The 15,000-nt window shown below is 47.8% G+C and overlaps 1 protein-coding gene across 1 annotated transcript in view; it reads right to left on the bottom strand.

Moving 5' to 3' along the window:
- Positions 1-15,000, bottom strand: part of tcf4 (transcription factor 4) — a gene marked incomplete at both ends in the record, with an annotated part of 150,076 nt that overhangs the window by 77,100 nt on the left and 57,976 nt on the right. The window contains one exon of the mRNA XM_084442717.1: positions 3,022-3,083. Coding sequence (XP_084298843.1) covers positions 3,022-3,083 — 62 coding nt within the window. The remainder of the gene's footprint in view (positions 1-3,021; positions 3,084-15,000) is intronic.

Here is a 15,000-nt window from a genome sequence, read left to right as displayed (position 1 = left end):
GGGAATCTACCGCGAGAATTCACTCACACCACTGACCTTTGGTGGCAGCAGGGAGGTCAACGAATTCAATCTAAACCGTGTGCCTGCTATATTAAGGTAAGCACTGCTATACAGGTCAGATTTAGTCAACTAGAAGTAGGTTGCAACTTTTTTTTTTTAGGCAACAACTCCCTGGAGTTGAAGTAAACAAAAATTTATTCAAATTACAGAATTTCATGCCCAAGCAGAAAATTTAAAATAAATAAAATAAACTTAGTTTGGTTATTTTGGTCTTTGTGTGTTCCGGGGGCAAGAGTGATTAAACAAGTAGCCTACAGTACAGTTTTGATGCAGAGGTCTGGTCCATTAATCTGACTGGTGGATGTCCCCTGGTGCTGTAGCCAAGCCACTGGAAGCAGCAGCAACACTAGTCGGGGCAACTTTAAGTGTTATTTGCAAACAAAACATTTACTTCTTTTTTGTGTGTGTGTGTGTAAACGCTGATTATAAAAAGCAACCGCAAACGCTTTGTCTCTCTGCGTGTCTCGGAGCGAAAGTCTTCTCCCCCTGCCGTACCGGCCTATCGGCTGTCGGCTCCGCGCGGCGCGGCGGAGGAAGGCACGTTGGTATCGGTGTTAGAACGCGTCGCGCCGCGGGAGCAGCCAAGCGCTAACTCCACCTCCCCTGAACTTGGCTGCGACCGTAAACCTCGGCTGGGAACGAACACCTCTTCATTCCAGCATACTTTACATAGCGGGCTGGCATCCGGCCCCGGAGAATCCGTCACACGCTTTGATAGGTAAACGCTCGCCCTCGGCCCCCTCCGCGTGCTGTCAGGGGTTCAGAATGGGGCCCTGAGCGCTTTCGGGGGAGTGGACTCGGCCGGTCGGGGGGTGGGGGTGGGGGGGGGGGGTGGGGTGGAGGGTGGGGGGGTGCGTTTGCTTCACCGAATCACTGCAAGTGCTGCCTCAGCTTGGGCAGAGGCCCACAACTGATTTCTGGAGAGATAATAGAAATGAAGGCATATTTTAGTCTGGGTGAGAGTGTGTGTGTGTGTGTGTGTATCTCTCTCCCCTCTTGTACTATCAGGGTTCGGGGGGGGGGGGGGGTTGTGTGTGTGTGTGTGTGGGGGGGGTTCTGCTTATGCAGACTGTTCTTCCTGCTGGTTGGCTGGGCTCGGCACGCCGCCAGGAAACGAACCGAACAATAAATCAGAGCGTGGCGATTCTGCCGCGGTCGCCATCAGGCCCTGGACACAAAGAGGCCTATTAGCCACGGGCAGATCCGACCTCTACGCTGGAGGTAAAGAGATTTGTGAACAACGGCGGCGGCGGCGGCTCGCCATTCAGACGTAAATCGGCCAGAGGCGCCCGGGTGAGGTAAGGCGAGCGGTGACTTTTCTGCGAGGCGGCCGAATGCTTCTTCCGCAGGTGACCCTGTGTTTGGCAACATGACAAAAGGCGCGCCGAGGCGACCGCGGCTGCTACGGACGCCAGAAGTCAGATAGAATGTCTCTCTAGCTTTTCGTATCGGGGAGACCGCTGTGTGCACCTCCCTGGCGTGCGATACTTTCCGGTCTCGCTAGTCCCACTCAGAGGCCGTCGTTGCTGGCGTCTTGGCCCAGAGACCATGTTTAAAACCATAACACCAAAGATAGGTTCGTATTAGATCAAGCAGATCTACAGCATTTAAGCCGTTAAGGAGAGTGACTAGTGAACATTCAATGCTGTGGAGTACACAAGAGCCTACAGCAACGTGCTCCTGGATCCGGCGTGTATCCATTATGGAACTGGCCCACTTGCCGTGCGCCACGCTGAAAGACAACGATGTCCAGCGTGTTTCATTTCCTTTCAAACCTTTATTTATACTCGTAAAGCACTGAGGTTTCCCTCGTTTACAGTGTTGACGAGTTCATACAGATACCCAGATATGTGCGTGTGGAATGTGTGTGTGTGAGCCTCGTACTGGTTAGATGTGTAGAACTGAGGGAGCGAGGCCGGGGACGAGGCCGTGGGATGAGGACCGTCAGAGAGGCTGCTCTCTCTGTCGCAGAGAAAAAGCAGCTTTCAATTTCACCCCATCGCCCCTTAAAGCTAAAAAAGCACAATCCACGATACAAATCTAACACTCTGAGTTGAATACAGACCTCCTCTCGAACTATATTCATTTTCGAGGCTCATTGAACCACCCGAAAAAAAGATTCCCCAATTTTGTATTCTGTCAATCAACTACACTTTCACTCTATTTCTGTCCTATTTATGCCTATTATCTATTCCTGTAATGGCAGCAGTCGGAAGATTGTTCTCAGATGAGTATCATCTGTAGCACCTCCATCTCTTTATCCAGAGGCATGTGTTAAGCACCAAAGCACCAATTCAGCCATCTTGGCCTTCGTCAAATGAAAAGGGTGTAGTAGAGCAGACGTTCCTTTGTCACCTTGTAATGTTGAACAGGCACCACACGTGTGAGCCTATACTTCCACAGAGACTTGTGAGATACCTATTTCCCCATATCAAATAAATAATATAAAGAATAATCACTGTCATTTTAAAAAGTATGCAAGATAGTAAATTATAAGGTGAAATTGCTTGATTTCGGTTGCAATATGAAAAAGTAACACGTGTCTCTTAATTATCAATGTGCGCATTCAAATTAACACACTAGACTGTGCTGGGGTAGAGATTACAGGACAAGTCCGCACCAAAACAAAGTCCCATTGAAGATGCTGATTAGTGAAACCACTTGTTGTCATCAGCTGCTGCTAGGCAAACATACTGTTAGCTTGAGATGTTTGGCGATGGAACTATCTATTAAAATATTTAGAGTAACATTTCAAAAAATCTGTTCTACAAAACTAAATAACCAAACTTAATACTGAAGGATCTAAACAGTGAGCAAAAACATAATCTACCGGACAAAATATATCTAAATGTCCTTCCATAAAAGTGTTGTAATCTTGGGCTGTGTGGGTCAGTGTGGTGTTGATTGACTGATATGTGTTTATGTTTACCTGATGGCAGACTGATATGTGTTTATGTTTACCTGATGGCAGCCATGAGGGGTAGAGTCTCTCCCATATGAATAGGATCCTCTGTCTGTTTTACCTGCTGAGAAGAAGAGAAGGAAACATTAGAATTGAACTATTCTCTTCTCAAACTGACAGGAAATCAAGCTTTTTTTTCTTCTTCTTTTTTTTACGAGAATGCCACTTACGCCTGTACAAACTATTATAATGATGCTTCTGTTTTCTTGTGAGCCAACCAACTGTAGCACATATCCAAGGACAAAAACAGTTCAACATCCCATCAATCAGATCTCTGCTGTCAAGTCTGCAGCTAGAGTATAATGTTTGAGTTAGCATTCGACTCCAAGCACTTGTTATAAAACCAAACAGACATATGGCATCATGTAGAGCCACACATAGACAGCCTACTTTTTGATGTATACAATCTGCAATCTAATTGTCTTTCATTTTCAGCAAATCTTTTAACTAATCATACTTTATGTCCATCAATTCCATCTGATCAGTGAAAAATACTGTGCTTTGTCTAAAAACAAAAGCAGCAACAAGAAATCCACAACCATTAGTTTCACACAATTGAATCACAGGTCTAAAATATTAACAAAACACAAAACAGGACAAGATGGATCTGCAACATTGAAGCCGATATACAGTAAAGGACTGTGTGTTGGGAGCTTTATGTCATAGAGATGCTTTTAAGTGATGCGTTGTACGGCCCAAATGTTGTCATCTGACTAGTGTGTGGGCTTAGTGAATGGAAAACCAGGTCGAAATCCCCCACCAGGTACATTTGGAGAGAGAATCAAAAGAGTGTATCCAAATGTGAATGGGATTGAGCACTCCGGTGCTCAACAAAGGCCCTGGCGCTCCCATATTAGATGGTAATTACGGGCCGGTACCGGACCATGGAAGGCAGGATTTCTCGCTGCCACTCGGCATCGCAGGACAACTGCCAGCTGCGCTACCTTGGCACTCACACACAAAGACGCCCACGCGTACACATTCAACGACGCGCAGGATACACACGTATGCATGTACAAAATGCCCACGTGTACGTTGACGTGCATGCGCACATACAAAAATGTGCGCATATGTGCAGGGACTCAGTACGTGGGCATGTTAATGCTTTGACTACTCAAAACCCATCTGATTTGACTCCGCATAACTCTACCTTGTGACAACTATATCCCCTATACTGTCGTTCCAACCGCTCAATAGCCTTACAAAACACTACTTCTGTTCTGAAATCTGCATAATTCTCCTGAGACAAAAAAAAATCTGTTCTATAAAACTCGTGAGAATGCAGCATACAGCTCTGTAATGTTTAAATCTGCAATCTTGTCTTAGTTGTGGCGAGGCCATGTTACACAACCAATGATCTTCTGACCTTTCAAAACCCCTGCTCTTCTAAGCATCGGAGAGCACGCTTCACACACGCTTCACACACACACACACACATACACACACACACATACACACACACACACACACACACACACACACACACACACACACACACACACACACACAAAATCCCCGGAATTTTAATTTAGTTGTACGAGTACCTAAGGATTTAGAGACTGGAATTACAAGAGCAGAGAACAAGCAGGCTTGAAAGGGTGAGGCAAGAGGTCATGACCCCAAGAGGTCATGACCCCTGTCGTACCATATCGTACATCCTGTCACAGATCTGCCATAGGAAATTAGTAATACATGAGTAAAGCTTAGTGCGACCATGAGGTCCAGCAAAATACATTCTTAGTGAACTATTTCGACGTGTTATTCTTGTCATGCCACATTAACCATATTTCCATCGGAGTATGAGGGAGAGGTGGAAATCTAACGAGCTACTTCACGTTCGAAACCGGATGAGAAAAGGGAACCTGGCCCTTTGTGGGTTATTCGTTTTAATTGTCGGTTTGGTTTTCTTTCAACGGCTTCTCAAGGCATTTAGCTGCAGCGTTACTGGGCCTCTCACCAGTACACCAAATCCCACAATCCACCAAACTGGAAGTCAGGAAATGGAAATGAACTCCATTACTGAGTGCAATGTACTGTAGTGGTTACACAGTGGTGTTTTGCCAGCTCTCACATTGAAAACTTTACGGAAATTAGGGCAAAAAAAAAAAGTGTAAGCTATTGATTGTGTTTCATTGTTGAGCTTTCAACTTTCAGATGTGTAAACGAGATAATCAATTTCAAATAAAATCGGCATTTGTAAAACAAAACTGGAAATGAATTACTGAAAATTAACCGTTTAGACTACTCATGTTTACATATTTCTGAAGTTAAGACAGTAATACAAGTCATCTTTCTATCGTATTATCCCCAGTATTCAGCTAACATGACACACACGCAGTGGGTGAATAACCCAGCTTACAATACACGCCATGAACGAGTGTTCCCCGGCGGAGAGAGAGAGAGAGAGAGAGAGAGCTTTTCCCTTCCTGCCTGTCAGCTGAGTCCTGCCAGCGCACCATTGTGCTAACCTCCGTCTTGCCAGTCCACCAGCTGACTCGGACCCCCAGAGACGAACCCACATGATGTCCACAGCGCCTGGAGGACGGGGGGGACGGGGGGCTCGACTAGGCTGCCGGTTTCCCAGGGAGGGGAAAAACCAATTGGAAGTGCACGGGAAATATGACAGTTGTCAAAGACTGTGCTCTATCCTATTGTCAGTCCTGACGCGAAATGATTAGTTTACTTTATACTAGAGAGCAATGTTTGTGAGAAATATGAAAAACACTAAATCACTATGATCAAACAATAATGTTCTTATTAGGCGGCAGAAAGACCGCCTGTCATGAGAGGGATCCCATTAAGAAATATCATTCCCTAAAATGATATCTCTTGACAGGCAATTTCTCATGAAAATTAAGCTGCAAATGGTTATTTATTTTTCTCTCTTTTCTCCAAACATGAATACAAATATTGAACGCTTCCTACTTGTTCCTGTGTGTGTGAACTTCCCTGCTCTTAATCCCATTAAAGTGTTTGATGTGCCTGTCCCCCACGGTCCCCCACGGTGCCCCAAAGCATCCTGGGGTGTGAGGCAGCGGCGTGTGATCCTGTCTGCCTGTCTGCCTGGGGTTAGGCTAAGGACGCCCTCCACAGCCAAGATCCTCCACTTCCAGAGGTATGACACTGTGATGCACTGCAGCCCGCCAAGAAGCTGCTGCCTCGCCATGTCCCGGAGAATGCGGCTCTCTGAGAGGCTGTGACAGCAGAGGAATGGAAAACTCCTTCTGTGGACAACGCCGTGGAACGGACGACACTTTCTGAGGACAACACCGTGTGGTCAACACCGGACAAATAGGTCAAAACTGTCTGTCTGGTTTGTTGGGTGCAGAAATTCAAATTGACATATAACAACTTTTCTTTATGAACAGTTCAATCTAAAAATTAAAAAATTTAACAGTTTTGTCAATTAATTGATTAATGGATTAACAAAAAAAATCTAGGACTTGGTTTGAAAATATAATACATTAACATTTAATTATTTACTGTAAAGCATGATTTTAACTACTCAAAAATACACAAAATCATCCTATTTTCCAATGATTAAAATAACTGTAGCAATGAACATGTTTACATAGTGTGTTCATTGATGTATCACTCAAATAAAATGTATCTTCAATATATTTGTAAACCGGTGACCCAATATAAAAACCACTAAATATTGTATTTCTAAATCAGAATGCCAATGAATCAATGTTTCAAACTGAGAAACATACAGTACTCTTCCTAAGAGGGAATGCCTGAGAATGTGTGCTTCATGTGTAAGATGTTCAGAGACTGTTAATCAGACTGAATGCTTGTAGCTGCAAAATGTAGCTGAAAATCAACATAAAGATAAATAAAACAACCTGCAGTAAAGTTGTTGAAATATAAGTTAAGGGAACTTGTGGGTGGATGCTTTCGACAGCATAAATACTGGCTAATTAAAAAATAACAATGACAACAATCTCAAGGTCTTCTGAAAGCTTGCATAGTAAAAATGCCAGAACAAACAAAAAGAACGATATTTACAGTAAGCAGATTGCTCTGGATAAAAAAAACGCTGTGAGTGTAATGTGAATGTCAGGAAACTGCTGGCAGTATTTTCTCTGTGCAACGATAAGCGCCCTCTCAATTTACAATATTCGGAAAAAAGGAAAAGGCAAAATTGTGTTTTGTTTTTTTTAAAGAAAAGATAACTGAATATGACTTTAAAAGATTCATTACATCAATTGGAATCTATAACATAATATAACATTTTCAGTGTGATAATAACATAAACCGCCTGCATGTGTATGATGAGAAAATGTTTTTTTTTTTCTTATTTTCTAGTTGAAAGGGTAAAACCAGGGATGAAGCAACTGACAGTAAGTCAAACGTCTTGATGATGAGAAAGATAAGGCCCTGGTGAGGGCGCTTGGTGAAGAACCATCTTGTTGAGACACTGTGTCTCTGTGCAGCGTCACCTGGACCAACAGAATAACAAGTTCACTCTCCCAGCTTTCCTAACAGACGCGCTTCCACGGTCCTGGAGTGGCACTCCAACCAACGTATCTTTTACACATGTATTCCAGTACCTGGTTGTTAGGTCAGATTGAATAGAACCCAAGTCTTTTCTTAACTCGATATACATTCTTCTATTCTCAAGGCTATTTCTCTCATGGACGAGGCCTTTTTCTGAAAATGTAACATTTAGATAATGTATCTGAAGTTGTGCATGCAATGTTTTCTCAAACAAAAAAAGGTGCATCCCACATAATGATGGTCCCAGACCGGCGAGATAGAGAGGGATTGTGGGAAGGGTTAAACCATCTACTCCTGTTTTATGTGGGGGAGGATGGTTGAACTGAGCAGACATGAATCATTCTTTGCAATTCAAGTGTTTCCATGACATCAATGGGCATGGTTCCAGAACTCCCGACCAAGTCTAAAAGGTACTGAGGGAAGCCACTGAGGCCATAGGGATTTGGCTTCACAACACACAGACCCAATAAACAAAAAATACACCGCATAGAAAATGACATTGTCTCTACTTGGGGAATGATTTGCTTGTTGCAGACAAAATTATTTTACATGTTGGTAAGTGAGCAACTATCTGAAAATCCCAGACAGACATTGATTTCTGCGCAATGAGCTGGATGAATGTATCAAAAGACAGATTAATACCAACATGTCCCGACAGTGACCTGAGGAGCATAAATTCACCAGTAATTGTCAGCTTTACAGCTCCAATAAATTTGTTTTGTGATTGGAGGCCCTGCGGTATGTTTCTGTGAAAAGCTATTGATAGGCGATAGTCGGGATAAAATCCAGGGAATTAAAATTCAGTGGCAGCCTAACGGGAGCTGTGCACTTGTTAAGTTCTTTTGAATGCGCTTGATTGCATTCTAGGCAGGCTCCCCGATGCAAAACAGCCTCCATTATCCAGCCCCCTCCCCCACCTCGGAATCAATAAAAAAAAAAACAACAAGACAAACACAACACAACATGTATACCAATACGAAAACGAAAAATGTAATTCCAAATGCAAATGCACCTAAAACGCACACGTGACGACGGTAAAATGCTACTACAGTAAGGCATCCACACAAAGAGCAGAGCTTGGCAGTGTTGATATAAGGCTTTGCTGTAAGATTTTAATGTTTTTCAATGTTTATTTTTGCCAAAGTGACTGTAAAAACATTTCTACACATGAAGTAAGCGTCTTTAGGAGCAGGTTCTGTGTCTCTGCGGCGAACCAGTTTCAGACAAAACCCGGGTTGTGAAATGCGGCAGGCACTGCAGATTTTTGTTGGCTCGGTGACAATGGTGGCACTGCCAAGCCCTATGGCTAGAAGTACTAAAAGACGCATAAGGATGGCATTAGAGCTCAAATCTTCTCTGTTTTTCCCAGGCATGGCATACTTTGGTCTGGGTCTGGGGCGTGTTTATGTGCTTTTATATATTTATCAATCCCCTCTTCATCTCTTCTGATCTGATCATAACCCCCCCCTGAAACCTGCTTTGAATGTGAACATTACATTTCTTTTTTGGGTTTGTTTTATTGTCATTGTTTGTGGTGGGGTTGTTTTTGTTTGTTTGTTTGTTTCTACATGCAGGCATTGAATAAGGAATGCCTGCACTTGCATTCTTTCATATTTGCATTTACTGTCTTTGTCTGAAGGATTTGGGTAACGTTGTCACAATACCTGAGACACAATAGCTGTAGGAGATATGCATGAGGCATTATGCATGTGTTCTGAAGCCACTAAAGCCTAAACAAATGAACAACATAGTCAATTACGCTCATGAGACAAAAAAAAGTACAAAAAACCCTTTTATGACAACATTCGGGATTACTTAAGACACAAATCTTAGTCAAAGCTATTATTGATGCAACACAATTTAGTTCGAGAGTAAACAATGGAGGAACGCTACAAAGGCTACAAATTGTGTTCGTGAATTGTGATGTGAACGTACGAGGACAACAAAAGGCTCTTAGGTGGATTTAACATATTCGTCACTTATGTTTGGGGGAAGGAGTGGCGGTGAAACGATTCACGACTGCAGAGGCAGAGAGAGCGGGCGTAGCGTTTCATATTAGCGGAGGATAATGTCTCATATTATCCATGCGTATGGACCAATTGACTAGAGCGCTGCGAATGTTTTGGGTATACATCACAGAATCTGTTAGTTACGCTTTCTCACAAATGTACATCCGTCACACAATGTCCTTACTCTACAGGTAAGTCTAGTTTTTTTTTTTATCCTCCACTGACAACTGACACCGCACTCCCAACAGAGCAGCTACGGAGCCAAAGCCATGAAGAGGCCCCGCCTCTGGGCGAAGTGGCCTGAGAGCCCGTCTGTGTCCGTCTGGCATGCAGCGGGCTGCTCTGCCCTTCCAGAGAGGGGGGGGCGTTTTCCGGGGGGGGGCGGGTGTGGAGGGACAGAGACTGGCAGCTGCTGCCCCCGGGGGCGTCCGGGGGGGGCGGTCTGAGGCCGCCGGGGGGGGCATCCCGCGTTCTCTGACTGTCGTCACCGCCGGGCCGACCCCTCACCCCACCCCGCCGCTGCCTACCCAGGAAGGGGGAGCCGCTGTCGGGGAAAGCCCCGTCGAAATACCAGCCCCCGGCCCTGGAGGTGGGGATGGAGAGGTGGAAGGGAGAGCTGGTGAGAGAGAGAGAGAGAGAGAGAGAGAGAGAGAGAGAGAGAGAGAGAGAGAGAGTGTGTGTGTGTGTGTGTGTGTGGGGAGGGGGGGCGGTATTAAAGATCCCACTCATACACTGACCCGGTAGAGATGGAGGGGTCTGGTGCTATCAGAACGGGAAGAGGGGGGGTCCGGGAGGGTCCGGTCCTCATCAAACCCTCCCGCTGAAAGCTGCCCTGGACGTGACGAGCTCCCGGCCACGTGACCTCCGACCCCCCCCCCCCCCACACACACACACACACACGACCTCTGATCTCTCCTCACCTCTCCTGCTCTCCGCCTCTCACGCGTCGTCGTCTCTCGGCGGCGGCGCGCGCTCCCTCGCCCCCCCCGCAGCCCCTCCCCCTCCACGGCCTCGCACACCGCCAAATCCTCCGCGACCCTCCCCACGCGATGAAACGAAACGACACGCCGACGCGTTCGACCGGAGGACAAACAGCTGAGAGAGGAGCGTCGCAAGCGCGTCGGCCCGGCTAGCTGCGCGCACAGGTGTTCCGTCCCGCACCTGTTTCACGCGGGGGGGGGGGGGAGGAACGTTAAACTTCAGATGAGGGACACGCAGGCAATTAGCGGAACGTCTTTGTGGAGAGCTGGCACTGTCGGCCGCCGGGCTGGATGACTTCCTCCATCACTGTCAGGAACCGGCCCGCTCGTGTGGAACCCAAACAATTGAACTTGACCACAATTAATAGCTATTCCCCAAGTTTTTATTAAGTAGCGGTTACTGTACAGCTCAACACCCCAGCGTTACTTTTTGGGGGAAGGGAGGAAGTCCAAAATAAAACTGAAGAAACAGCAGTTGTCTCTGACAGAGACGTACCGTGGGTAGCGAGACCTAACAGTCTTGCAGATGTGGTGTTAACTCGACACTGATGTAACACGTGCTCGCTCGGCCCTCTCACCCCGGGCGCTAGCGGATGGCCGTGGCTCCACAGTGGGCGTCGGCTGAACAGTGTTGAATACATGCCCCCCCCCCCCTCTTCCTCCTCCTCCCTCCCTCCCTCCTCCTCCCTCCTCCTACTCACCTTTGTCTACATCTCCTCCACTGAGGAGCTGCCAAGAGTAACACTTGGCGTCGCTCTGTGTTCGTCCTCTACTACCGCGTGTGTGTGTGTGTGTGTGTGTGTGTGTGTGTGTGTGTGTGTGTGTGTGTGTGTGTGTGTGTGTGCACGCGTGTGGAAAATGAGTGGCTCTTAACCATCTGATGACATGGAAACCAATCCTCTCGGGGGGGGTCCAAGTCTCCAGGACTACAGAACAGGAAGTAGGAAGTCGGCGACTCGCCACGATTAAAATAGACGCACGGAGAACGAAAGTTACCGTACAAATCGAAACTTAATAGACCAGACTGCTAATGAGAGCAGCAAACTATAGACTGTGAATAAATAAATAAAACCTTCAGTATCATTATCAGGTCCACTGGTTTATTATGAGGCTGATGCAATGAAAAGACATATAAACCAGCCAGAAGTAAACATCCTGTCCAACCAAAAACCTTCCCTGGGTTTCATATGCAAATACTCCCTTTTTTCTAATCTGGGGAGAGCCTAATGGACCCCCCCCCCCCCCACACACATACACACACACACAGCCAGCCTCCCCCTCGTCTTCTATAATTACTGAGCTGGCCGAGGAGGAGGAGGAGGAGGAGGGGGGGGGGCTGTTGTGGCTTTGTGCTGTGAGAGCAGGTGATTCGTCAGAAACAGCTGGAGACAGGGGAGGCTGCAGCTGCTGGGGAGCCACAGCATCCCCCCCACCGCCCCCCCCCCCACCCACCCCCCCCTCCTCCAGCCTGTCCAGCCGCCCAGGCAAAAAAAACGCCCGCCCAAGTTTTCCACCGGCGCCGGGCTCATTCTCTGCTCCTTGCCCCGCCCTCCCTAACGTGCCGCGCGTCACCAATTCTCAAGAGGGGGAGGGGGGCATTGGGGGGGAGGGGGGGGTGTCATCCCTAACCGGACGATACACCGCACACGCACATCAGAGGAGAGTTTGTAGGTGTGGAGCGAGTTATTAATCGGTCTCCCCTCGCTCACTTTGGCGAAAGCTGACGCGGAGACCTCAAAATCCCAGAATGCAGTAGTAGTGGAGCGCTTGGTTGAAAAAGGCGCAGTCAGCAATATTTCAATATTGTATGTTTACGTTTGTTCAACGGGTAACAGGCATATTTCGAGGAAAACCTTGAATTGCATTCTGGGTGACGCCCCAGGTTGGAGTGCTGGGGGAACGGTTGGCACCAGTTTTTTGGTGGGTGGTGAAGAGTGTGAGTCTAGGGGGGGGTATCTCTCTTAATAGAGAAAGGAACGGGTAGTCACCACCCCCACCCCCATCCTTGTCCTTGGTGGCGTGCCAGGACTCGACTACAGCCCACCAAGGACATCAGGGGGGGGGGGGCTTGCGGTGGTAGTCCACAGGGGGTAGAGGGGTGACGTGGGGTAGAGAGGGGGGTTGAAGAGGGGCAGGAGATAGAGTGGTCGGGGTGGGGGCTAGGAGGTGGTGTTGGTGGGGTTGAGGAGGGTGGAGGGGGAGTGGTCGAGGTGGGGGGCAGGGCGGACTGATGCGGACCCCCCGCCAGGTGGAGGCAAGCGGGCAGGAGCTCGTCCTCGTCCTCCCTGGTTCAGAGGCTTGGCAGCCATCGTTGATTAGGCTAATCACACGGCTCCACACCACCAGAATGAATTCCACCTCTTTTTTTTTTCTCCTCTTTTTTTTCGGGGGGGGGGGGGGGCTGGGGGAGGCGTGGGTGTGTGTGTGGGGGGAGGGGGGGGGGGGGCATCTTGTCCTTGTCAACACCTCGGTTCGATTCAAAATACTTCCCTGTTCTGCTGTTGTTTTGAAGACCGTAGCGATCGGGAGTGTGAAATGCAGAAGAGATGTGTGGTGAAATTTTCCCCGTTTTTTTTTTGTTCTGTTGTTGTTGCTTTTGAGACGTGCGTGCGTGAAATGTGAGAGCTTCGTGCCGAAACGGATAGTGACGCTTAGACAATCTTTGCTTTCTTCAATCTTCTCGTTCAACAGCTGAGGAACATCTCTCGACTTCCTAACGGAATTCTATTAGAGAATTTCAAGGGGAAGGCAAAGCAGGCCTTTGAAATGGATAGATGGCACGGAAATCAACATGACAACAAGAAGAGGAAATTAAACCAAACATGACAAAAAAAAGCAAACATGACAAAAACCAGCCAGACAAAAAACGAAGATAGCGTGAGTGGAAGATGGCGTGAGTGACGATAATAAAGCTGGACGCCAATGAGTGTGTGTGTATGTGTGTGTGTGTGTGTGTGTGTGTGTGTCGGGGTGCAGAGAAACGGACTGCCCCTCAGAAGCAGCGAGAGGCCAGACCTCGCCCCCCCCCCCCCCCGTCAGCGGTGATGTGTTCGTAACGGGGCCCTCAGGTCGGGCTGAGGCCAGAACACAGAACCGGACCCTCACTCTCCAGTACCAGCACCTCCTCAGCAAATCTGCTAGTAGCATAGAAACACACACATACACACACGTGTGCACACACACACACACACACACACTTTTTTGGGGGGGAGGGGGTAACGCATCCCTGACAGTTGGAAATATCTCCCTAACACAAACAAAATAAACGACAAGAGAGTTTATGCAGCAATGGGGGTGGTAAAAAAATTATATTTATATATATATATATATAGATAAGTGAGAGGTCAGGTGTGTCTCTCATCAGAAAATCTAAAAGTTGTTTTCCAGTCAGAAAGTGCAGCAGCATCGGAAAAAAAAACCTTGACCAAGATGCTGCCGCTACCGGATCCTCGCCGAGGACGCAGACTGCGTGTGACGGGGGCTCTTTTCCGGGGCCAGCGGCTCCGGTAACGCCCGTGCGGGCGGCTGGACCAGGAGGATGCGGCACGTGGGTCAGTGTCTGGAGGAGGGGGGGGCGGGGGGGGCTCCGTGATCCCATACCCCCACAGCCGGCAGCTCCAGCCCCCCGAAAGGGACGTGACGACGGGGGCGAGTGCTTAAAGCAAAAATCTGCTTCCAGGACAATCCATTATATCTGACAAGTTAAATGTTCCATGGTACACCATATGGCAGGCGAACAGCGCCCACAATGGAAGACAGGGGCTCGGGAAATGCATCACAATTAAGGTGTTTGGCTACAGTTTGGATTCCTTCCTGGATCCTGTCGCTTTCGCTTCTCCTCTCTGTCTCTCTCCCGGAGACCCTGGTTCTAGAACACCAGGGTTCCTCTCCTAGACCCTGATGTGGGTTCCTACAGCTTAGAACACCAGGGTTCCTCTCCTAGACCCTGGTTCAGGTTCCTACAGCCTAGAACACAAGGGTTCTCTTCTAGACCCTGGTGTGTGTTCCTACAGCCTAGAACACAAGGGTTCCTCTCCTAGACCCTGATTCAGGTTCCTACAGCTTAGAACGCCAGGGTTCCTCTCCTAGACCCTGATTCAGGTTGCTACAGCCTAGAACACCAGGGTTCTCTCCTAGACCCTGATTCAGGTTGCTACAGCCGAGAACACAGGGGTTCTCTCCTAGACCCCGATTCAGGTTCCTACAGCTTAGAACGCCTGGGTTCCTCTCCTAGACCCTGATTCAGGTTCCTACAGCCTAGAACATCAGGTTCCTCTCCTAGACCCTGATTCAGGTTCCTAACACCAGGGTTCCTCTCCTAGACCCTGGTTCAGGTTGCTACAGCCTAGAACACCAGGATTCTCTCTCTCCTAGACTCTGATTCAGGTTGCTACAGCCTAGAACACTAGGGTTCTCTGCTAGACCCTGATTCAGGTTGCTACAGCCTAGAACACCAGGATTCTCTCTCTCCTAGACTCTGATTCAGGTT

This window comes from Borostomias antarcticus (genome assembly GCF_949987555.1).
Source record: "Borostomias antarcticus genome assembly, chromosome: 8".
Classification (NCBI taxonomy): Eukaryota; Metazoa; Chordata; class Actinopteri; order Stomiiformes; family Stomiidae; genus Borostomias; species Borostomias antarcticus.
This window is presented reverse-complemented; position numbering and strand designations above follow the sequence as displayed.